This window comes from Leuciscus leuciscus, assembly GCF_965113295.1.
Source record: "Leuciscus leuciscus genome assembly, chromosome: 16".
NCBI classification, from domain to species: domain Eukaryota; kingdom Metazoa; phylum Chordata; class Actinopteri; order Cypriniformes; family Leuciscidae; genus Leuciscus; species Leuciscus leuciscus.
This window is the reverse complement of record NC_138740.1, coordinates 35,377,830-35,404,019: the sequence shown is the minus strand read 5'-3', so window position 1 is coordinate 35,404,019 and position 26,190 is coordinate 35,377,830. Positions and strand designations below refer to the sequence as shown.

At 38.9% G+C, this 26,190-nt stretch overlaps 1 protein-coding gene across 2 annotated transcripts in view; it reads left to right on the top strand.

Annotated features, from left to right (window-relative positions):
* The first annotated feature begins 11,750 nt into the window (after positions 1-11,750).
* Positions 11,751-26,190, top strand: part of cert1b (ceramide transporter 1b) — a 42,426-nt gene continuing 27,986 nt past the window's right edge. The window contains exons 1-2 of one of the 2 annotated variants that reach the window (XM_082142140.1): positions 11,751-12,350; positions 13,603-13,737. In XM_082142140.1, coding sequence (XP_081998266.1) covers positions 12,207-12,350; positions 13,603-13,737 — 279 coding nt within the window. In that variant the 5' untranslated portion in view covers positions 11,751-12,206. The remainder of the gene's footprint in view (positions 12,351-13,602; positions 13,738-26,190) is intronic. The other variant, XM_082142141.1, reaches the window with a different exon arrangement.

Genomic DNA, 26,190 nt, shown 5'->3' with positions numbered 1-26,190 from the left:
TTTTATTATTTATACACACACACACACACACACACACACACACACACACACATATATATATATATTTTAACTTAAATACATGCAAAATTAATGTTTCTTTTATTTTGATCGTAGCCTAATCTTTAAATTAAATGAATTATTATACATTCAGAAATGTAATCTGCCTAATTATAAATCTTTTATATATTTTTAATTATATGTATTCTTTTATAAATATATATATATATATATATATATATATATATAACAATTTATAAATTATATATTTTTACATTTATTATTTAATAAATGTGTATTTTAAATATGTATTATAATTTCCTGAAATATAATTTGTATTCATTTAAAAAAAAAATCAATATTATAAATCTTTCATTTTTGAATTATTTAAATATTATATTTCTGTTATAAATCTATATATATTTATTATAATTTATTAAATATTTTATATTTTATTGTTTACTAAATATTTATTTTAAATATCTTAAATATGTATTGTGATTTAATTTAACAGATTTAAAATGAATGTTTATTTTACTTTGGCATTTATCATTAATGTAATATTTCAATTAAATTAATTATTACACAATATCTTGTAATTTCAGTTTAATTACCAAAATGGAAATGTATTTTGCACTAGTCTGAACTGAACTGACTTCAGCTGAAGTTCAACAATGACATATTGTCTTTTGAAACTGCAGTACAGCTGAAATGATCTCCGTTTGTGTCACTGAATCATTATCACTGTAAAGCTGTTTTGAAACGCATTGTATGTATAATTGTATTGTGTATTGTATAAAGCACTATAGAAATAAAGGTGACTTCTGATTTGATCAGAGTCATTAAAAAGCACCAAGGCGACAGTCAGGCATTTAATATCATGTATAAATGTGTCAAAGTGCAGCGAAGGTCTCGTGGTTTGGAGGAGTCAGCAGTGCTGCTCACACACACACACACACACACACACACACACACACACACACACACACACACACACACACACACACACACACACACACACACACACACACACACACACACACACACACACACACACACACACACACACACACACACACACACACACACACACACACACACACACACACACACACACACACACACACACGTCTCTGATTAAACCCACCATCTCTTTACCATTCCTGCAGCAGAGTCTCTCTCTCCTGGGATTAATAACATCTAACATTCTCCAGCAGGGCCTTTTCATGCATGCCAGTTTGGGAATAGTCTGTGTAATGGGTTACAAGTACACACACACACACACACTTCGGCAGAGCTCCTGCTGAATCTGTCAGTCTAGTGTAACCGCTGCATCTGCTGAACAACACACACATAGACTTCTGTTGCTTTTATACAGTAAACATATAACGCCTCCAGTCTGACCCTAACTCTTCCAGTATGCAGTATGCAGTATGTACACTGTGTACAGTATGCAAATGTTCTGCAGGACATACCCAGCTGAGCTACATCATTTGCCAAAATGTGCCGTGTACAACCAGAGGTACAGTATTGGCCATCCTTTTCCAGTGTGACAAAAGAACTGAAGGCCAAATCAACTGTGATTTTATATCTCTTTCTTGATCAACTGCATCCTCAAACTGACAAACATTAAGAGCCCTATTTTAAAGGACAAGTTCGGTATTTTACACTTAAAGCCCTGTTTACAGATCGTATCTGATGAAATAGAACGGTTAAGATTAAAATTTGTAGAACATGCTGCTGTCCCGAGAATTTTAGGTTTATTTCGCTCCCCCCCCCCACCCCCACAATGGTTGTCTATATGCACTGGAAGATTCCGTCCTAAAAACACATTAAACTTTCGTTTACAAAGACGTGAAACTCACCGAGTGGTCAGGGGGTGTTCACTGATATGTTCCATCAAAAATCGCTGAAAAAGATGCATTCCAACAGGTTTTATCGTAGTTTTTGTCCAACTCCATTGACTTGTATAGGACGCGCTGTGAGACCGCAACACCTTTACGATATTACTCCGCCGCTTCTTCTTCTGCTTCTTCTGTGTATTCAATGAAATGCCCGTGGTTTGCTTGCAATTGGCAAAGGTGCATTATCGCCACCAACTGGGCTGGAGTGTCTATTATTCAAGCTCTCAACGGAAGAATCACGGTTGTGACGCGTTTGGCAAAATAGGTCCACAAAAGCTAAATAAACCTAAAATTCTCGGGACAGCAGCATGTGTCCAAATTTTTATCTTAACCGTTCTATTTCATCAGATACGATCTGTAAACAGGGCTTTAAGTGTAAAATACAGAACTTGTCCTTTAACGATCTAAGCGCATGGTCTAAAGCGCAGGGCACAAGTTCACTTAGGGCGTATCTGAATCCACTTTTGCTAGTTTAACGACGGGAAAAATGGTCGGCGCTCCCGGCGCATGGTCTGAAAGGGTTGTCCCTATTCTCTTAATGAGTAATGGGTGTGTTTTGGGATTTACGTGCGTTAAACCAATCAGAGTCTCATCTCCCATTCCCTTTAAATGCCAGTTGTGCTCGTGCCATGGCGGATTCGCTATTTACATGACGGAATTTGATAGTGGAAAGACCGAACGCGTCTCCAGAGCGCAAACGGATCTGCTCGTGCGCGAGGTAAAAGAGCGCAAGCAGAACATCTACGGGACAAGCCGGATTCACCATATCTTTATGTACACAATTATAATCTTTTACATTGTAGTCCTTTTATTTAAAATATTTGTCATGTGTGTGTGCTGCTGTGCGTCCCTGTGTGTTTAATAAGCAGAGTGTACGCGCGTTGTGGACCCGCCTATAGGCGCACATTACTAACGCGCTCTTTAAATAACAAAAAAAATACTGCGCCATTGACTTTAGTCCAGGGTTCAGTCGGTCAATGGCTCAGTCTATTTCTGTTCCTCAAAATAGCAACGCGCCAACAATGCGCCAGAACACACACCTCATTCTCAGACCAGCAGTCCATGGGCGCACAGATGGGCGCAAATGCGTTTGCTATTTAAACAACGTGGCGCCGGACGTGAAAATGAAAACTGCGTCGGGCTGAAACTAGCAAAAAACACTTGAGTCGCGCTTGGGCCCTAAGACACTTAACTGAATTAATAATGAAACAACTGCATGCTTGATTCTAGTCGCTAAATAATGTGAGAACAGTGCAGAATACTTCTGCTTGAAACATTTTTAGTATACATTTTTAAATAGCAAATATAGTATGAAGTACAGAATACATGTACAGTAACTGATAGATTAGTAGGCTACTCTATTCACAGCAAAATATCACTTGTTCATGTGTAAAACTTTTTTACGTGGAAAAAAAGTATTCAGTAGCCCTTCAAAAATGTAAGAGAAAAGCTAAAATCTCCAGTGAGTGTGATGCGCTTTATCTCCAGTAGGAGGCGGATGGCGAGTCCGGGACCCTGAAACCCCCGGCATAAGGGAATCATTTAGGGTGGGGACGGAATTTCTCCTGCTTAAGAGCTGGTGACTCACTGAGCACAGAGAATCTGAGTGGGAAAACACACACACACACACACACACACACACACACACACACACACACACACACACACACACACACACACACACACACACACACACACACACACACACACACACACACACACACACACACACACACACACACACACACACACACACACACACACACACACACACACACACACACACAAACTCACACGAGAATAGCAAAGTGTAGTAATTTTGAATGACTGAAGAGAGAATGTTTCACCAAACTATCTGTTCACCCTTAGGGGAGTGAGTGCAAGAATTTAACATGCTGTGGCAGCCCTCTGTGAGTGTGTGTGTGTGTGTGTGTGTGTGTGTGTGTGTGTGTGTGTGTGTGTGTGTGTGTGTGTGTGTGTGTGTGTGTGTGTTGTCACACACAGCACTGTGATCAGCTGGCTGGTTGTAAAGTTGGTTATAAGTTACAAATGTTTTCATTCCAATCAATTCAAAGAGTATAGAGGGAGTATTGACAGATTAAAATAAAATGAAATAAAATAATATTTTATGTACTTATTATTCTATTATTCATAATTATTTTTCTTCTTAATGCTTCAATTCAATATTTTCTTATTAAGCAAATTAATAATAAGTGATATGTTTTACTTTTATTCTTTTTCTTTTTAGTGATTCAATTCAATAATTTTGTATTAAGAATAATATAAAATAAAATATATTTTTATTATGTTTCTTTTTAATGCTTCAATTTAAAATGTTCTAATTAAGGAAATGAATAATGGGCATGTTGACAATAAAAAATAAAATAAATAAAGAATGTGATTTGTTTTCTTGTTAGTGATTCAATTCAATAATTGCGTATTAAGTAAATTATTAAAGATAATTATAAATTATATTTAAATTAATGGCAAAGCATGTTGAATGTTCTGCTTTTTAATCCTCCAATTAAATAATTGTTATTAGTAAAATTATTAATGATAATTTAAATAAACAGTGAATCGTGTGGGACGTGTTGACAGTGAAAAAATAAACAAATAAATATGTGATTTGTTTTACTTTATTTCTTTAATGCTAAAACTAATGGTTCCAAAAATGTGTTTTTCACAGCAGTTCAATATAAGAACCATTTCTGTGCCATTAAAGAGTCTTTCAGAGAACAGTTTTCTAAAGAACCATTTTGTGTAGAACATTTTAATAATCGAAAGAACCTTTTTCCACAATAAAGAACCTTTTGAGGAATGAAAAGATTCTTTGGATGTTAAAGTTTTTTCATGAAACGGTCAATGCCTTTATAGCTAAACACTCATTTAAAGGGGTGGTTGAATATGATTTCACTTTTCTAACTTTAGTTAGTGTGTAATGTTGCTGTTTGAGCACAAACAACATCTGCAAAGTTACAACGCTCAAAGTTCAAAGCAAAGGGAGATATTTGCTTTTAAAGAAATCACTTTTTAAGGACTACAACAAACGGCTGGGACTACATGACATTCCTCCCGGGTTAGTGACATCACAAACACTCAAATTTGCATAAAACCCGCCACGATTTATAGATTATCATGACAGAAAATGCTAATCAATGACTAGATGATAACTACACATAAACTACATAAACTCATTAACTAACCATTCAGAAACGTCCTGGCTAACATAAAGGGCTAAACGTTTTTCAATTTTTCAGTGCATGTGTGTGTGAGGTAAAAGGACACAAGCTGTTGAGGCTCCGCCCTCTGTGCCGGGAGCAGCAGCTCATTTGCATTTAAAGGAACAGACACAAAAACTGAGCGTTTTTGCTCACCCTCAAAAAGTGACAATTTTAACATGCTATATATAAATATCTGTGGGGTATTTTGAGCTAAAACTTCACATACACACTCTGGAGACATCAGAGACTTTTTTACATCTTGTGAAAAGGGCACTATACCACCCCTTTAATTAAACGGCATCCGTGGCCATCCGTGACATTCAACCGTCTCTCTGAACGGCAGATTACACAGTTCCTCAGTGCAGATGAGTCTCAGTTGCATGAAAGTCCAGCGAATGACTCAGGTTCGTTGAGTCACCATGCATAATTTATGTCACATAGCATTAGCTAAACATAAACATTAAACTCTGATGAGTCAAAGTAGCTACTTTGCTTCGACAAGCCAAAAATATTTGCTTTCCCATGTACGGTAAAGAGCCTTTGTTTCAGATTATGCTAAACTTGAGCTCCTTATTGTGCAAAGGAAGAGGAAAAGGCAGCGCAGCTGATTATTTATAGTCTTTTCATGAAGCTAAATCAGTTCTAAAACCATATTGTGTGCTTACAGACTGATAGCTTTGTATTACTGTGAGAATTCACACTGCTGGGACGGACAGGGTTCTCAGTTCTCAGCGATCAGTAAAGCCCCGTCAACACAATCTCTCAGATTAGCATTAGCACTGACTGTAATCTGTGAAACGTGAGCCTGTGACTCAGTGTAAATGCACATATCAACCAACGATTCCACCCGCATTCTAGAACTCTGGATGACCCTTTGATTGGCTGGGCGGGAAGTGTTGGAATATTCTGGAAGCCTGACATTCCAAGAATGCAATTCAAGAACAGATGGAAGGATTATTCTAGAACAGAACCTCAACACTCCTACATTTAAAACTTACTGATGGGCCATTAAAGTCCTCTGAGTCTGGTGGAGATACTTCCAGTCAAAAGTGTGCAATATTTAAGATTTTTTTTTTTTTTTTTGTAAATGTAATTTATTCCTGTGATCAAAGCTGAATTTTTAGACTTCAGTGTCACATTATCCTTCAGAAATCATTCTAATATGATGATTTGGTGTTAAATTATTATTATTATTATTATTGCATCATATTTTTTTACTCAGACATGTTTTGTTGTTTTTTTTTAATGATATTTTTTCATTTTCTGACAATAAACAAGTCAGAATGAGAATATGAAAACATGAATTCAACATCCCCACCTACCTTCCCTCCCTCGCTGTGTTAAATTATTATAAATTCTTTTCAATTTAATGCGTCCTTGCTAAATAAAAGTATTCATCAACTTTTGAATGGTAGTGAATAGCAGTTCCCACAAAATATTAAGCAGTTTTCAACTTTGATAACATAATGTTTCTTGAGCACAAATCAGCATATTAGAATGATTTCTGGAATAAATTACATTTTCACAATATATTACAATAGAAAACGGTGATTTTAAAATCGTAATAAAATTTCACAATATTCCTGTTTTTACTGTATAGTTTTCATCTTAAGAAATTGAGCAGAAGAGACTTCTTAAATAATAAAATGAAATGAAAGTAAGAAGGATACAATGAATGAAAGTGAATGAAAGTAAGAAGGAAACCATCTGGAAACCACCCAGAACAGCCTTTCAAAAGTAAAAGTGAAATGTCATGACGTATATAATCTTTTAACTAGTAGACGCAAAGCCTTTCTCAGGTCTCCGTCAGCTCATAGTTAAACATCTCCGGCATCTTCAACTTCCACGCATGCCTCAAAGTCCACAGTTCACGTCCAGGCTTTGTGCTTATGTAATATTATTGTCAGTCACATGCTGAAATCCATGCTAAACCAAATTTAACCAATTTAAACCGGATGCCATGCCAAATGACTCACTCAGCTCCGTATAATCAAGAGACGTGTCTAATTCCCAGCCGTGCCTGGCTTCCCGAGGAACGCTGCTAATCTGGAGCGTGTGGGGGAAGAGGAGGAGTTCTGCTGGACTAATGGAGGTCTTGATGGAGGTCTTGTGGTCTCCTTCATGGGTCTTATGACCGAACCAGGCTCTCAGCCAGAGTCAAAACACATGACACAGCCGCGAGGTCCACACAGGTCTGAACAGTGCAGAATACCAGGAAATGGACGTGAATTTCCCTTGGGTATCTATCTCGGAAGAAAGGGTCGTAATCAATTATATTTTAGATGAGGCAAGGAGCTTCAAACGACGGGAAAATTTTGATAGCACAAAATAAATCTGTGCATTTAAAGCCCTAAAAGTCATGTTGGAATGATTTACAAGATATGCACACATGACCTGGAATACACTACTTGTAAAATCTGAACAGATTTTTTAAACTCTAGGCACTTTGTAAAGGAGAAAAACTGGGTGTTACACTACCAGACTTTCCACACACAAAAAGCATGCATCTCGGTGCTAGAAGACACATTGCATATAAAAACCAAAATATGTTCCAAAATCGACTCAAAATATCAAACATTGATATCCTCCAACTATATGGAATCATAGTCTGAAGATAAAAAATGGAGTCTGAATGCAATTTTCTGTGAAATTGCTCAAAATCATTTAGTATCTTCAGTAATCAGATTGAAATCACGGCAGAAATATTTGGAAGAAAAGGGTTATGCACCCTGGAAGCCTAGCATACATCGGCAGAAAAAAGACCCAGGAGATCTAGGTAGGAAACATTTACCCCCGGTTCTAGTCTAATGCATGTTTGAGACATTTTAAGCAACTTATCTTAAAAGTATTATCTCAAGGCATGTTTATAAAAGCTACTTAAAAGCCCTGACTGAACTAAGGCCTAATCCTGGTTTAGTCTAAGCCCTGTCTGTGAAACCGGGCCATACATGATAAAACGTTCATAATCCAAAATAAAACATGCATTTACAAAATAGATATATGCATAATCACGTGTTGTGGCCACTTAAATTAATCTTCCAACTCGATTTCTTAATTCTGTAATTCACCCATTCCTGCCAAGTAGGAACTTCCCAAAAAGAGATTAAGTACTTTAGGAAGGATATGTGACAAACAAACAAAGATAGAGATCTGTATTAGTAATCTAAATGATGTGAAGCACGAGGCTGGAGGTTTGAATAAGAGTTGAGCTATATTGTAATATTAATCATTCATTGTTAAGTCAGGAAGAGAAAGAGGTTAAGACAATGAAGGTGTGCCTGTGCTGTAAGATCAGTTGCTATACGCATGACTAACAAGATCATGTTCACTTCATTGTCAACTGTGTCTGACTCATGTTCATATGAGTCCTTCAAATCCCATGAGTGAGACAGACGGACACCGAGATGGAATGTGTGTCGCATCTGACGCGTTCACTGTGTGAGAGGTGAAGAAATAGAGAGAGAAAGATTGACAGAGAAAGAGACCAATACCAAATGAATGCACTTTCAGTTCTCACAAAAAAGCATCTTATTCTGGTGAAGAACTTCCCACTGATATTTGAACTTGACACACACACACACACACACACACACACACACACACACACACACACACACACACACACACACACACACACACACACACACACACACACACACACACACACACACACACACAGTCTATACTGTTTTTTTCATGCTAATATGCTTCAATTGAAATATACATAGCCTATACACTACCAGTCAAAAGTTTTGGATCGATTAAGATTTGTAATGTTTTAAAAAAATACAATTAAAAAAAGGTCTTCAGTGTCACATGATCCTTCAGAAATCATTCTAATATGCGGATTTGATCCTCAAAAAACATTTATTATTATTATCAATGTTGAAAACTGTTTTTTTTTTTATTCTTTGATGAATTGAAAGTTAAAAAGAACAGCATTTATTTGAAATATAATATTTTGTAGAAATAGAAATATTTCTTGAGCATCAAATCATCATATTAGAATGATTTCTGAAGAATCATGTGACACTGAAGACTGTAAGAGTAATTATATTGAAAATTCAGCTTTGATCACGAAAATAAATTACACTTTACTATATATTCACATAGAATAAATGCAGCCTTGTGAGCAGAAGAGTCTTAACGAATCTTAACGATCTAAAACTTGTATGCAGTTTGGCCTAGTATGGACTTGCTACTGCTAACAGAAATGTACAATATGCTGCTGCTGCATAAATAGACATACATCAATCCTGTAGCAGATCTAGGCAGAACCAGACTATTTAAACGTTGAGCAAGCATCTCATTGGCTGCAGGATCAGAAGAGGCCAATCAGCTTGTGGCATATGCGATAATGATGTGATTGTTTGCAGATTGCATGTGAAGAACCGACCAGCCTGCGCACTATATGCTATATGCTGAACATGACAGCCTGACATGTTTGAAAAAGCCTATCCATACATCTACCTTCCCACATCATTTCCATCTTGGCATATTTGTTCAAATCATCATACCTCCATAGTGATGCATCCACTGATTCATCTTCACCCATCCGTAACATCCATCAATCCCCTTTTCTTCTTCAGCACAGCCACAGTGATCCAGATGAAGGCAGTTCACCCATACCTGTCAGATAAAATGTGTGTGAACAAATGAAAAGTGTCAGGTAGGGCACTATGGTGGGGCACTAATGCTTTGCTTTTGATATGCATGTGTAACCTTAATAGCAAAACTAATGAGGTGGTAATCGTGATCTATAGCATTACATGATAGACAGAGTTCTCTTTCTCCAGTAAGAAGAGCTCAGTGGAGTAAAGTGACCTGAATATCTGAGCTTCGGTCACTGGGGAATGATGCACAGCTAATGGGCACAACTGCTATGAATGGAGGATACTGAGCACTGACTGAACAAAGACATTCATTAGTCATTTGTAAGCTGCACACTATCATTTGTGCATCCATTATTAGGCAAAATGCACTTTTACAAAAATAGCGTGGAAGTAAAATCACTTAAATCAACATCAGCTGCCGCCACAACTATAAAAACATGTCAATAGCTCAAAAAATGCATTTGAATATTTGAATGATTCATAATTTGTGTAAATCTGAAGAAAATGTGTGTAATTCTTGCATTTGCAAGGCCAGACCACCATAATGCTAGTTGTATTACTCTTGAAAAGGTGTTCAAAGTGGTTTTAAGCATGTCTCTATGCAGTTTCAAAAGGTTCAAAAGGCCTAATAATTGGTTATTAGCCACAATAACTATGAAAAGTGCATCCTTACTTCTAATATGTAGGCCTACATTCATTGCTTTATAGGGTAAAACGGTAAAACTCAATACATCAAGGCATATTGACATTAAAAACATAAACACACACACACACACCCAACAGAAAGGATACATATACTGTAAGAGAGAATGTGCTAATGCACTTTAGGTAAACATGTTGTGCATTCTGAGGATCAGAATTAGTATGTGATTGTATATGTATCGTACTATGCATTTATTCATTGGTTTTCCCACAGCCTTGTGCTCAGAAATGGAGCTTGCCGTGGGATGTTGCATGTGGCAAAACTGATGAAACATAAATTTGATACTTTTAATACCTTTCTATCTTTTTGAATTATGTCTTCATGGTCACAACCTTGAAGTGAATATTTCCCCCCCATATAATTCATGTGCATGTCTTGAAAACTGCAGGCTTAATTTTTTTTAAGGTGTTCTGAGTGGTTTTAAGCAATTTAAAGTACAAACACTGCTGTGCTTGATTTGTAACTCATTGTCATGTGTGATGATTCACAAGTACACACTCTCCACCAGAGGTCAAGAGGAAGCGGGTCACACTTTTCCTTGTTTGTTTAGCATTTATATGAATCTGCACTAAAGGATTCTCCCTCTTATGCAATGCTTTTCCCCTAATCTGTGTGACAAAATTGTTAATGTGAAGAATATACCTGTAAAAAACAAACATTTTGATTTCATGGGGACTTTAAATTATCTCAACACAAACCAATAAAGGAAAAGGTCACAGCAAAACTAATTTAACCATCCACATTTATATTTCACTATTTGTAGTGTTTGCTAATGAGTGAACCATCACTATCATTAGACTATATTTCATATTAGGGTTAGTGATTGCGTAAACACCCTAGCAACCAAACACAGCATACTCAACCGCATAGAAACATGCTATAAACAACTCATAACACCTTAGCAACTAACTTACACAGCAAAGGCTTGGAAACCACCCTTTACACCATGGATTCAACGTTTTATATAGTCTGAACCTGATAGTAAGATGGGACTCGGATGCACGTGATGTTTTGATGCCGATTGTTTACAGTGGCGTTACCATGATAAAGCTACTTTAGCTATTTCAATCAATATTCGTTACTTACGCCAACATAACGACAAAATAAATGATAAATAATTAATGTTTGCATGCATTATTAACGTTATTGTTTAGAATAGTATTTATATTCATTTATATTTATACCGAAATGCTGTAAAATTGTGCAATCAAACTCTCTCAAACTGTCAATCTCTTTTCCAAGGAAAGGCGGGGCCAAAGTTTCCATTTAAGGAAACGAGGCTTAGGTGACGTCATACACTAGCCAGCGCCCCTTGAGCTGCACGCGCGCGCCTCAGCGGTTGAGGATGACGTTGACGCAAGCCACCTTAAAAAATAAAAAATAAAAAGGCGATATTAAACATTTTTCCATACATTTTTTCGAGCCGTTCGCATATTTTTGTTTTTGTGAGCGAGTATGCTCTCTTTTAGCAGCTGATGTTGATTTAAAGGGCGTTTTTTAGTGAGTGAGAGAGAGAGCGAGAGGGAATAGAGAGAGCGAGGGGGCGGGTGTCTCTTGCTCTCGCCTCGCGCAGCCTCACGCGCTCACAGATTCGCATGAAATCAACACACGGACGGTTTACTTTCACATTTTTCGCTTATTTTCGGGATTTTCGGGATATACAACACCATCATCGATGCGAGGCCTTCTAAGGGACACTCATCGCTGATATTAGTCCCGCATTTCTTCTGTTTTTGTCGTTTTTTTCCCCCTCAGTGGAGCGTTCGTTATGAATTCCAGCCCGCTTCCTAACGGCAGGCTCCTGCCGGACAGCCAGAGCTGGAACTCCTCCGGTTCCGACGAGGATCTGGAAGCCGAACCGGGTCCCGGACCGCACGGAGGGGTGCTGGAGTTCAGCGGGGTGCTCAGTAAGGTGGGTAAAGATCTCGAATAACGCCTCCCGAAACGAGAAAGCGCGTGTTATTGTGTGTGTGTTTCCACCTGATCCGATGTAAACAAACGTCAGTCAGTTGGCTTAATGTCGCGAAGCCTGTCAAGAACATGTTTAAAATCAAAAGGTGAAATAGTAATTATGAATCACTAAAATATTTTGCATGGTAACATTATTTTAATGACACATTTTTACCCATTTTTACACCACCGTAATATGTCCTATGTTCTGCTCCTCAGTGGTGAAATACTACAAATGCTTAACAGTCAGTTTAAATTATATATAATTATTTGTTCGCATTGCGGTAATATTAATTTGGCTTTATTTGTCATGGTGATTTACAGTGCATGGTGACCATATGCTGCTCTTTTAGACAGCAAGCCTCAAGGTTATGTTAACCAAGACTGTTTTTTGATTAATACTAGGCTAAATATGCGATGCATAAATGTCTTTGCTTATGCGTGTGTAATCAGTATAATTGAGAAGGGATGCTGCAGGTCATGAGCCGAGGCTCGAGTTTGTGGGGGTTACTAGAGTTCATTTGCTCGTCTTTTCTTCCTGATGGGATTAAACGAGAAAACCTCTCCTCATGACTCAGACAGCTGTGATGAGAGGAGCATTTTCCATGAGAGATTACTGAATTACTCCACAACATGCAATGACCTAAACCCCTTCCCCATGGACGATATCTTTACATGCAATATAATCAATAGTTGTATTGTGCATCAAGTGTTTATTCAGTCATAAGTCAACAATATGACTGTGTGCATGCCAGTGTTATTTTAGCATCATGTGCTCGTGTCTGTTAATATTTTGAATTTTATTTGTATGTTTTCTGTATTCGTTTTAGTAATTTTGTTGTGTTTGCCGTTTTTATTTTTATGTATACTCGCTGCTTCCAAATTTGCCCACCTCCATACTATATAGTAAGTGAAAAACAGCACGTGAGCCGAGTAGTATGTCTGAAATCATAGAATCATATCATAAAACAGTAAGTTAGGCGAAAAGTACTTGGGTGAGATTCTAATGTGTGCATTTGATGGACACTTTACTGTCCCATGAGGCCACGGGAGAAGATTTGTGAATGGAAGTGATGCTGTGGGTCACATGACAATGACAACATGGCGGATGTAATATGTTATGGTTTTTTAGTTGTAGTAAATGATTATAAACCAAGTGCACACACATTTTGGTTTCTCATAACTATGTTTCCTCTTTTGTGTTCCCTCTACAGTGGACTAACTACATTCACGGATGGCAGGACCGCTGGGTCATGCTGAAGAACAACACCTTGAGTTACTACAAATCCCAAGACGAGCGAGAGTATGGCTGTCGTGGTTCGCTGTGCCTCAGCAAGGCTGTCATCACAGTGAGTATCCTGGGGAAAGATCCCTCCAGACAGCCGTGGGAATTTCACAGCCGAGCCAAATTTAGAATGATGGTGTGCATTTAAAACGAAAGCTTGAATGGGTTCAAATTGGAGATTGTTAATGGAGATTATTAGGGATACATTATATTTCAGTTGATCAATATTAGTATGATTAAGCAGATAATATAAGCTCTCATATTTCTATTTCTCTCAGCTTTAGTAGTACTAATTTTATATTGTACAATTAAAAAAAAGAAAGAAAGTATAACTATTTTTTCTATTGTACAATATAATATTTCAATGCCTGATAACTTGAGGCATGTGATTTCACAATAATAACCCTGTGAAAATGTCTTTATGTCTATATAATTCAGTGAAAACATCATAAATTGTTTTGTGCCATCGAATCGGTTATTGGCTGTCGGCGTGGATGAAATGTCAGTATTGCAGCATCTCTAGAAATTAGATTTGGGTTTATGGTTGTGCTTTATCTAAAATGATTAGCGCTGAGGCAGTAGATGTCCTGAGAGCTCTGTTTATGGCAGGGGAGAGGAGAAAAGAGGTTGACGGAGGGCAGACGTGATCCTTTGCCACAGGCAGTCGGCCAGGCATAGACAGACTGTGGCCTATTTCCCCCACATTCATGGTAAAATCACGCTTGCGCACCTGCAGAAGCCCAGAGACTCTGTGTACTTTGCCTTTTAATATATCACGTTTGACTCCTTGACAGTGGCAGATATTGCTGAATGTATTCAGTGTAGGTGCTCCGGTAACTATTAAATGCGTAATGCATGGTTCAGTTTGACTGCTTATGATCTGATTTGGCTCCGATATCAGACAAACGGAATGAAATGAGAATTCCCTGCATTGCGTTGAAGATTAACTCGTGACCACACACAGATTTCGACATGTGCTGCAACAGTCCATGCCTGAAGTGTCTTGAGTCACCACTGAAAATGAGGAAACAGGGCGAAGGTTGTGTTGTTATGGAGACGGCTGGAAAGGTACAAGTCCTTATGGCGACCCTGTTGCCGCTATAGTCCTTCAATGATTAAACCAAAACTCTTTCCAAAGAGACAGGGAAAGGAACACACAAGTCTTGTGTGAAACTGAAGCAGTTCAGCCTTAAGAAAACTCATTAAAACACCCAAATATGAAAAGTGAAGTCTGAAATAAACAGGCATGGTGAATGAAGGGTTTTCGAGGTTTGTGACAGTATGACTCGGGTAGTTTGTGTTTAAAGCTGCCGGCTGATGCTGTGAGTTCGACATTCTAATGTGATGTTTTGCATTTTGGCTTTAAGCGAGAGAAAAATGGCTCCTTTGTTTTGAGACTCTGTGTGTGACGTGAGAGTGACTTTTTTCAGCTGTGTGTATTTGTTGAACTCCAACCATTATGGTTCAGCATAAATATTGACTTTGGTATCAATCACAAGCGTGTGGACTGGAAATGTAACATTTAGGGTGCAAAATTAACTTTTTGCCACACCAGCCAATGGTGAGTGAATTGACTGAATTTATCAGCCTTAAATATTCCTTTCCAGCTATGAAACATTTTGACATTAATTTTTTTTTCTTTTTCTTGTGTGTTTGTTTCAAACTGTGCAGGTCATTGTGTGCATCATATATAAGCCAATCCGCATCTCTATCTGTCAAAAATAGGACATTTTCTGGCTTAAAGGATTAGTTCACTTTCAAACAAAAATGTCCTGATAGTTTACTCACCCCCATGTCATCCAAGATGTCCATGTCTTCCTTTCTTCAGTTGAAAAGGAATGAAGGTTTTTGAGGAAAACATTCCAGGATTTTTCTTCATATAATGGACTTCAATGGCAACCAACGGTTTGAAGGTCCAAATGTCCGTCTCAATGCAGCTTCAACGTCTCGACACGATCCCAATTGAGAAATAAGACTCTTATCTAGCCAAACGATCAGTCATTTTCTAAAAATAAATAAAAATGATACTTTTTAACCACAAATGCCTGTCTTGTACCATCTCTGAGATGCGCCACGCATTACGTCATCACGTTGGAAAGGTCATGCATGACATTGTTAAACATCCAGGATATGCACACGTAAGGACCATTTTAAACAATAAACTGACACAAATACATATAAATATGTGTCATACAATAACTTTGAACGGTCCTCCTACTCCAAACTTGTAAACACTGGGTCGGTACTTCCGACTACGTCACGCGTGACCTTTCCAACGTGATGATGTAATGGCGTATCTCAGAGATGGTACAAGACAGGCATTTGTGGTGAAAAAGTATATCATTTGTATTTATTTTTAGAAAATGACTGATCGTTTCGCTTGATAAGAATTTCTCGACTGGGATCGTGTCGAGACGTTGAAGCTGCATTGAGATGGACATTTGGACCTTCAAACCGTTGGTTGCCATTGAAGTCTAATAATTCTCGAAGTGGAGAAAAATCCTGGAATGTTTTCCTCAAAAACCTTCATTTCTTTTCGACTGACGAAAGAAAGACATGGACATCTAGGATGACATGGGGGAGAGTAGGCTAAATTATCAGGAATTTTTTTTTTTGAAAGTGAACTACTCCTTTAATGCAAGGGTTTTTCGAGAAACGATGCACAAGCCGTGATGAATGTGTGTAGGTCTTCGTATTGATTTGCTTGTGTTGCTTACATCAGCGAGGAACAGACTCTTTCTAACCGTTCGGTTTCAGCCATATATTATGTTGCAGTTCCTCATAAATGTAACTGCCAGCTGGCCACTGCGTTTAAACAGGTTTTTTTAACTCATGTTTGGCACTTGGCTACTGTTCATTTTGGACCCTGGCCACTGGACGAAGCATTTTCTTTGTAATCTCACACAAGATAACACACATTTTTAGCATTCTTTGTGCATCTCCTATAGACCCTATTCGCAACAACGCCATCTTTTCATTTTTAATGGGAATGAAAGCGCGACTGTGAGGGATAGACATTCATCTCTTCAGTGGGCCGTACTGTTATTTAATGTGTTTTTGGATTGTTCTGCTGATAAAACACTGCAAAAAATATTTTAGTGGACAAAAAACTCCCGACAATATGAGCTGTTAAAAATGATCGATTATCTAGGAACTTTTTACAGCGGATGCCACTGAAAACACTGCAAGTTTATCCCTCACAGCCTCTCTTTCATACCTGTCTATTTCTCTTCCTCAGTACATCTGTTTCCCTCTGAATGCCGCTCTAGAATACGAATACGAAGCAGCTTTATTCAGATTTATTCAGCGTGCACAAGGCAGCAAATCTGCCCTCATAAATCCTCACAAAAAACAGGTTATTGTGTCACCGCGCTCTTCCTGCCTGCTATTACACTGTCCTCACATGACTCACACATACTTAAACGGGTCACACACCACGGTTTTAAGTGTCTAAGACCACAGGACCACCCCAAATTCAGACAGGCTTAACCCTTGCAGACACAACAGGATTATACCATCCTCACGAAGATCTGATTCAAACCCAGAACGCCTCATTGTGTGTCCCTGTAAAACTGGGTCTCGCTGCTTCAGCGCTCCGATCAGCATATTAGCTGGAAACAGTGTTAATTATGCTTTTTGTGAGACACTCCGGCTGCTGAATCGGACTTGATTAGATTAATGAATTTCAGACCTCGAGAGATGGAGACGGATTGTGAAGGATCAATCAGTGTGATGACAAAAACAATTTCACAGACACTCGGTCTGATTTAATCGGTCTGTCAACATCACTTAACCAATCCAACATGCTCTTTTTCACGTTGTCAGTGGTGCTCTGCATAGGATTAGTGATATTAAAGTATTACATTTAACACGCAACTCATCCCACAAAGTTTTTTCTGCATTTCAGTTCATGGTGTTGTGAGCTGGATCTGTTATCAACAGCCGTATTCAGCACAAGAACAAAAAAAACATCAATAAAGCGACCACAGCACACAGCTTTCAGCGCTCACAGTGCATTGAACTTGAACTATGTGCTTTCGCCTGCCAAGTTTTAGCCTCACGTGAGCTGGATTTTTTTTTTTTTTTTCTGTCTCTCTCTTGCTAATCTCTGTTAAAGCGTGGCCCATAAACATGCAATTTTTCTTCGAGCTGTGCTGGACTATGTCATGATCTGACAGGAGCAGAGGGAAAGCTCTCGCTGTGTGTCGGTGTATCAGGGACAGGTACACACAGGTACAGGTTATTCTGGTCCAGGGCGGGTCACCATGGGATCCAGTGCAGCGTTCAGCGCATGTCAGGACAGGCAGAGCACTTAACAGAGCTGAGTTTACAGGAGATAGAAGAGAGAAGCTGTAGAGGGGAAGGCCAGTGCTTGACATTTCTTGATCATCTTCATGTGCTTTTATTTCTTGCAAACTTAACATTTGTGGGCCAGAATTATGAATTATGCCAGAATGGGGGGGGGGGGGGGGGGTGCTTCTGCATATGTAAAAACCGATTACATTGATGTGAGAATCCCTTTTAGGGCTGGACGATTTAGGACAAGCTTCACCGTAATAAAATAGTTTTTTGAAGTTGTAAATAAAATGGAGATTATTGGAGTATATTTTGCAAGAGAATATTATTTGATTCTTTCTACTTCAAAATGTCATGTTTAATTCAATGTGTTACTTGCCATTTCTTTGAAACAATGTTTGCTCAGAAATTGCTAGTAAATTAAAAAAAAAATTACAACGTAAATAAGTGCTGTAAATCCAACAGCAATTCTTTCCTAGTGTTGAAATTAAAATGTGGTGTTTTTAAAAAATCTAGTTTTACTTGAGTTTTCTTTCCTATTTTTTTTTTAACAATTAAATAAAATAACAATAATTATTATGATTTTATTGTGGTTATTATTAAAAAATACAATATATTTCTTATGTATTTTGTTTAATACTAATAGAACACTATTGTTATTATTTTACTGTAAAATTGCAATACTAATATTTACATAAATCCTTAATATTGAGCCCTGGAAGGTTGTTGGATGAGTAGAGAGAAGGCAAAGAGAAAGAATCATAAATGATGAGACAAAAGGGAGAAAAACTGAAACCTTGAAGGCAATTTGAATGTGGACAGTGTGTATCAAGTTACTCTGTCATTTTGACCTGATGGTTTTTGTTTCTTTTAGCTGGTATTATTAGAGATCAAACTGAGGTCTTCCTGTCGTGTGTGTGTGTGTGTGTGTACGCTTTCTTTGGTGTCCAAACACTGCAGGTCCTGTGTGTATATTTTTTTTTTAGATAATTCATGTGGTTTTGGGCTGAATATTGCTCTGATTACTCTTTCATTTATTCCAGTCCAGAACTGGTTTCATTTATCCAAACCTAAACCACAAGAGAACCTGATCAAAACTGCTCCCAGATGAGTGACCGACCCTTCAGTCCTCTGTAAACACAGCCGACTCGATTCGCTTGCAGCCGAGCGCTCGTGTGCTGAACCGCTCTGGCGCCACAAAATGGGAAAATGATGATCTTCACAACATTTGCATGCCACCTTTTTATTGTAAATTATTTACACAGAAACACAGTAGTTTCATTCAACGGTGCAGGTTTAACTAGATTCTTATAAAGGATGCTAAGTCAAAGTTAGCCCATGTGTCATGATCAACTTGTGTATTCAGTAACAGAAGAGGAGTCAGTTGTCATCGGTTCACAACTGTTCACTGCAGCACTGAGACGAGGTGCATCTACTAACGCTTATGTTGGCAGTGGTCAGCACGCTCAAACGGTGTGTAAAAGCCTCTCAGACATTAAATGAAGCTGTTCTCTGGTGAAATAAAACGGCAGCATTGGTACTCTTTGCTATGGCAGAACATCGCTGTTGGACTTGGACGACAGGCATAAGCTTTCATTGCAAACTGAATTCAGATATGACACAGCATTTTTGTTTTAAAGGGGTGAGGAACTGAGAAATCAAATTTTCCTCGAGCTTTTGACATATAAGATGTCGTCATATAAGAATATCCTGTAAGTTTCAGAACTGAAAACTTCCTTGTTAGTCCAATAACAGCTTTTACTGACACCAGGCACAGCGAACCACAGGTTTTTCAAAGTGGGGATCTATGACGTCAAAGGGTATCAAACCAGATCAGCGCCTACTTTAACACTGCCTGTTTAGCCCCGCCCACCGATTCACGCATTACATGAAACTCATTATAATATGCAAAACTGTTATCCAATCATAGCAGTGGGCGTTTACTTCCAAGTCTTCAATGCGGCACGTCCATAAAAACAGAGCGTTTCAGTATGGAGTCAATATAGGGCCATATATATCTGCAAAATAAAACAATGTTTTGCAAAAAAAAAAAATGTTTTGCAAAAAAAAAAAATGTTTTGCAAATAAAAATAAGAGTATTGAGATTTTTTTTTGATTTTTTGCAAGTAAAAAAAAAATTATTGCAAAAGAAAAGTTAACCACTGAGAGAAAAAATAAAGTTTAGCAAAGTTGACTTTGCAACACATATTTCCCTTTGCGCCGCTCCTTTAAATCCGCGTTTCAGTCATCTGTGCCTCTGCGGCGCAAGCTTTCCTTTGCGCTTCATTTTTCTTTGCGCCTCGCTTTGTGTCCCTGATTTGACGTGGGGGGAGGGGTCAAGAGGTTGGGGTGTGTACAAGGGACGAAGGCGCGTCCCTCTCGTAACGTCATCAGCGCGAGCCCCAGACCGACTGGATCGATCGAAATGGCGGAGCAGAGACATGTGAGGCTGCGTTCCAGTCCACTTTTAGACACGCACTTGCGAACTTCCCTAAGCACTTCCCCTTGGGGGAATCCCTGCCGCCATTTTGAAGTGCGTTCCACTTCGTGAAGTGGACGAGGGAAGTTTATATGGACAGACCCTCGTTCCCTCGATTTTGACCGAGGGAGCGAGTCTGCTTCAATGTACACTTCAGGCACCTATATGTCCCACAATGCAGTAAGATTGTGACGTCACCACATATCTCATCTAATCACCACCACAACAGACAACTCTTATGATATATTAATAATATATATTTTTAATTTAAAACAACCCAAACACACCTATAAACATTTGGATGCTGCATTAAACAAATTCTTAAAGGGAAACAAAATGTAAATAATAAATCAACTCCACAGCTGATTCCAAGTGATCAAGGGCTTAGGACGTTCCATTTCAGCCCATTGCAGTTTCCGCCAGTAGTGAGCACTCGCAATGACGTACATCTATGGAGTCAATATAGGGCCATATATATCTGCAAAATAAAACAATGTTTTGCAAAAAAAAATATGTTTTGCAAAAAAAAAATATGTTTTGCAAATAAAAATAGAGTATTGAGAAAAAAAATTGCTTTTTTGCAAGCAAAAAAATAATAATTGCAAAAGAAAAGTTAACCACTGAGAGAAAAAAAAAAGTTTAGCAAAGTAAAACTTCAGCAGCATTGACTTTGCAACACATATTTCCCTTTGCGCCGCTCCTTTAAATCCGCGTTTCAGTCATCCGTGCCTCTGCGGCGCAAGCTTTCCTTTGCGCTTCATTTTTCTTTGCGCTTCATTTTTCTTTGCGCCTCGCTTTGTGTCCCTGATTTGACGTGGGGGGAGGGGTCAAGAGGTTGGGGTGTGTACAAGAGACGAAGGCGCGTCCCTCTCGTAACGTCATCAGCGCGAGCCCCAGACTATTATTGTCAATAATACATACCTGTGATCCATCCTTTCTTATACTGTCTATGGATCCATCACCCGTGCTGCGTTCCAGTCCAAAATAGTCATGCTCTTCACTCGCTAACTTCCCTTCATCTCGTTCACTCGGATGTACGTCATTGCGAGTGCCCACTACTGGCGGAAACTGCAATGGGCTGAACTGGAACGTCCTAAGCCCTTGATCACTTGGAATCAGCTGTGGAGTTGATTTATTATTTAATTTTTTTCCCTTTAATAATTTGTTTAATGCAGTATCCAAATGTTTATAGGTGTGTTTGGGTTGTTTTAAATTTAAAACATTATAATTAATATATCATAGAGTTGTCTGTGTGGTGGTGATTAGACGAGATATGTGGTGACGTCACAATCGTACTGCATTGTGGGACATATAGGTGCCTGAAGTGTACATTTGAAGCAGACTCGCTCCCTCGGTCAAAATCGAGGGAACGAGGGTCTGTCCATATAAACTTCCCTCGTCCACTTCACGAAGTGGAACGCACTTCAAATGGCGGCAGGGATTCCCCCAAGGGGAAGTGCTTAGGGAAGTTCGCAAGTGCGTGTCTAAAAGTGGACTGGTACGCAGCACAGCATGTCTCTGCTCCGCCATTTCGATCGATCCACTCGGTCTGGGGCTCGCGCTGATGACGTTACGAGAGGGACGCGCCTTCGTCCCTTGTACACACCCCAACCTCTTGACCCCTCCCCCCACGTCAAATCAGGGACACAAAGCGAGGCGCAAAGAAAAATGATGCGCAAAGGAAAGCTTGCGCCGCAGAGGCACGGATGACTGAAACGCGGATTTAAAGGAGCGGCGCAAAGGGAAATATGTGTTGCAAAGTCAATGCTGCTGAAGTTTTACTTTGCTAAACTTAATTTTTTCTCTCAGTGGTTAACTTTTCTTTTGCAAATATTTTTTTTTTTTTTTTTTTTTTTTTTTTTTTTTTTTTTAAAAAGCAAAAAAAATTCTCAATACTCTATTTTTATTTGCAAAACATTTTTTTTTTTTTGCAAAACATATTTTTTGTTTGCAAAACATTGTTTTATTTTGCAGATATATATGGCCCTATATTGACTCCATATACATCCGAGTGAACGAGACGGAGGGAAGTTAGCGAGTGAAGGGCATGACAATTTTGGACTGGAACGCAGCCCGGGTGATGGATCACGTATGTATTATTGACAATAATAGTCTGGGGCTCGCGCTGATGACGTTACGAGAGGGACGCGCCTTCGTCCCTTGTACACACCCCAACCTCTTGACCCCTCCCCCCACGTCAAATCAGGGACACAAAGCGAGGCGCAAAGAAAAATGAAGCGCAAAGGAAAGCTTGCGCCGCAGAGGCACAGATGACTGAAACGCGGATTTAAAGGAGCGGCGCAAAGGGAAATATGTGTTGCAAAGTCAATGCTGCTGAAGTTTTACTTTGCTAAACTTTATTTTTTCTCTCAGTGGTTAACTTTTCTTTTGCAATAATTTTTTTTTTACTTGCAAAAAAGCAAAAAAAATTCTCAATACTCTTATTTTTATTTGCAAAACATTTTTTTTTTTGCAAAACATTTTTTTTTTTTTGCAAAACATTGTTTTATTTTGCAGATATATATGGCCCTATATTGACTCCATATTTCAGGAGCTAGGCTCAAAACCAGGGGAGAAAATAGCCTATTATTTATTCATTTTGATGTTTTTGAATGTAAAAACCAAGCGATCGTCATAAGTTGACCTCAGACAACAATATAAAAAAATTGAAAAAGCCAGTTCATGACCCCTTTAATGTCTTCATGACTTCTTTCAGAGAAATTGAATTGGCTGTTCTTTCTAAAACTATCCATGCATGTATGCATCATTTCTGACATGTGCTAAAAATATATACTTATTCACGAAGTTGTATTTGCACACCTGCTTCTTTTTGTAAAGTAGGCTAATTCTTAAAGTTTATAAATATATCATCACTCGGTAGTCATGCCCAACATATGTACACACACACAATGTGACAGAAGGTGAGGACATGCACACAGTGGCTGTGAGAATGAGAAGCCGCTTGATAGCACTCCCTTGGGTTTAGCACAGAACACTAATCGAAAATGCAAATGCAAACACACAGACAGAGACACACACACACCAAGTCATTGACATTTTAAAATGCACTTGACTCCCTCTCTCTCTTTGGCAGCTGTAACTACAAAAACCGTTGCCTTTATAAAATATTTAGCTAAGCAGGTCAATACAAGTGAGTGAGTGCGTGTGTGTGTGTGTGTGTGTGTGTGTGTGTGTGTGTGTGTGTGCTAAACTCTGGGTTCCAGTCACCATTCTGAGGTCATGGCTGTGCCGTGAGCCGGTTTGGGCTCAAAAACCACTAGTGAGTGTCACACACAGTGTGCTTGCTTGCATTTCCTCAGACAACACAAGCTCTTCATGTCTGAAACACATGGCGGGACCTGTTTTCCTCTCCTCGGCTTGACCAGCAACGGTTCCTGTGTCAACTGGGAAACTGGTTTGAAAACAGTCATTATTTTTACGATTGCTTTTAGTGATGCTTGTGGCACAACTTTTTCACATCTTTAATTTATGGTACATTTTTAGCCGCTCAATGGTGTTGCCTTGACAATGGTGTTGCCTAATGGTTAGAGAGTCAGACTGGAAACCCGAAGGTTTGAAAACTAACTTTAGCTGGACAATAACTTTATCCTAGAGCTGCTGTAAAGCTAAAACAATCTCTATTACTGTAATTTCCTATTATCACTGTAAAGCTGCAAGGAAATGACTGAGGTGCCCTTGAGCGAAGCACCTAACCAATCGCTCACAGCAGAAGTGTGTGTGTGTGTGTGTGTGTAACTACTCACTACTCCTAATGTGTGTGCACTAACTTGGATTGGTTAAATGCAGAGGACAAATTCTGAGAAAGAGTTAGCAACTTGGCCTTTACACTATTAAGATATGCAGTATTTCATAACAGTATTGAATATATAACGTTTTTACTTTTACATGAAATGAAACCTATAATGCTTCATAAACTGGGTGTTTAAAATGTTCATTTTTGTGCCAGCTATCTCTAATGACATCCCATAAACAGATTAGTTTAGTATGGTTGGTGAAGGACACATTTATCGTGAGTGTGAAGATCGACTAGAGACATTTTTGTTGTGTTTTGTCCCTTTAAATCTCTGCAGAGCTGCTGGAAAGTTCGATTTTCCCATTTCTGCTGGAGCCATTGAGCGCCTCAGGCTTTCAGAGGGCTCTTGTTAAAATGGGTTTGAGTGAATCTGTGTGTGAAGGTGTCAAACGGCCTCCATTACGGATCAAACAGTCAGTGAACCCTGAAATGTCCTGTAAAGGAAACCGATGGCAAAATGAGGAGGAGGTGATGGCAGCGCGGAGACACTGGGATGTAGGAGGGAATGATCTGTGATATTTTTAAAGTGTAGTAAAAAAAAAAAAGAAGGTGTAGATCTGAAATAAAAGGAAAAGAGAAAACGAGAGAGATGTGCGATGGCCCTGTTGTCTGAAACGGGAAGTTCGCTCCCTGCTGATGAAATCCTGTTTGATGACCCCGGGGTCAAGTCAGAAAGTCCCTCTGCTCATCTCTCACTTCCTTCCTCCCATGTTTGCTCTGACCGGGACTCTGTAGTCACATCTAGGCACACTTTAACCTATCGATAATAGCAGGTTAGTTCGTCATGTGACCTGGCTCCCTTCCTTTGCATCCTGTGTCCTAAGCTGTCGCTCCGCATGGCCTGTGTTTCCTTTGTCTTTTCCTCTTGGATTCAAGCTGAAGTCTCACCTTCCTGTGTTTCTGATTTCCCAAAGTCAGATCCAAGACTGAAATGCTCAGTAAACAGGAGGGCTGTCACTTTTGAGAAAAATCTAATTCGAACGGATACGAAAAAAAAAAAACACCGTAACGGAGATTCAATCACAAATTTATTAACAGCCTGACAGTCATAAACAGGACTCAGGCCATGTCTGAAAAAAAAAAACTTTTGACTTAATGTTTGAAACAGCAGGTTATCAACTTAATCTATGTGAAGTGCCACTATGCATTGCCAATCACAAAATTAGGCTACATGGAAAAAAAGGTTCCGACCGGTTGTGCAGGAAAGTATGCAGTCATACGATGTTAGACGCCTGGCGATGCTCTGGCCGTCTGCTGTGTCTCTGACTCCGCTGCCTCATTTGGACGGTAACTCGACAGGTGAGCGCGAAGATTGGATGTCGATGATGCGTAAGTTAACTTTTTTTAACGATGAGTTAACTATCTTATCTTTAACGGTTACTTTACCATCTGTGGTGTAGAACCCAAAATATTTCCAGGCACTACTTTTTAGATGAGTTGGGGTCGTAGTTGTCCGTTCTGTGCGTTATCGTCCATTTTCAAAACAGGGTGGCTGTTGGTTATTATTCGCTTGATTTGGTCATGGGCCTACGCTACAATACGTTTAGAGCGCCCGCTACTGGATGAGATGGCAAACAATTAAATAAAAAAACAAACGGTATAATCATAGACTGTAAAAAATGCGCTACACATGGCACTTTAAAAACCGGATAGTTTATTTATAGTTCGATCACGGATATTTCACGTCATGTTCGAATGCATATTCGAATATCGAATAAAAAGTGACAGCCCTAGTAAACAGTGATTCACTCATTATCCTTTTCTGTCTCTGTAATGCCTGGTTCAGATGACACGATTTCTTTTGTCTGTCACGATAGTCACTAGCCCCTTTCACACAGAGATTCCGGAAAATACACGGATAAAGTGACCCGGGATTTGACCCGGGTTCGTTTGATTTTGGTCATTCACACTGCCAGTGATTTTCCGGA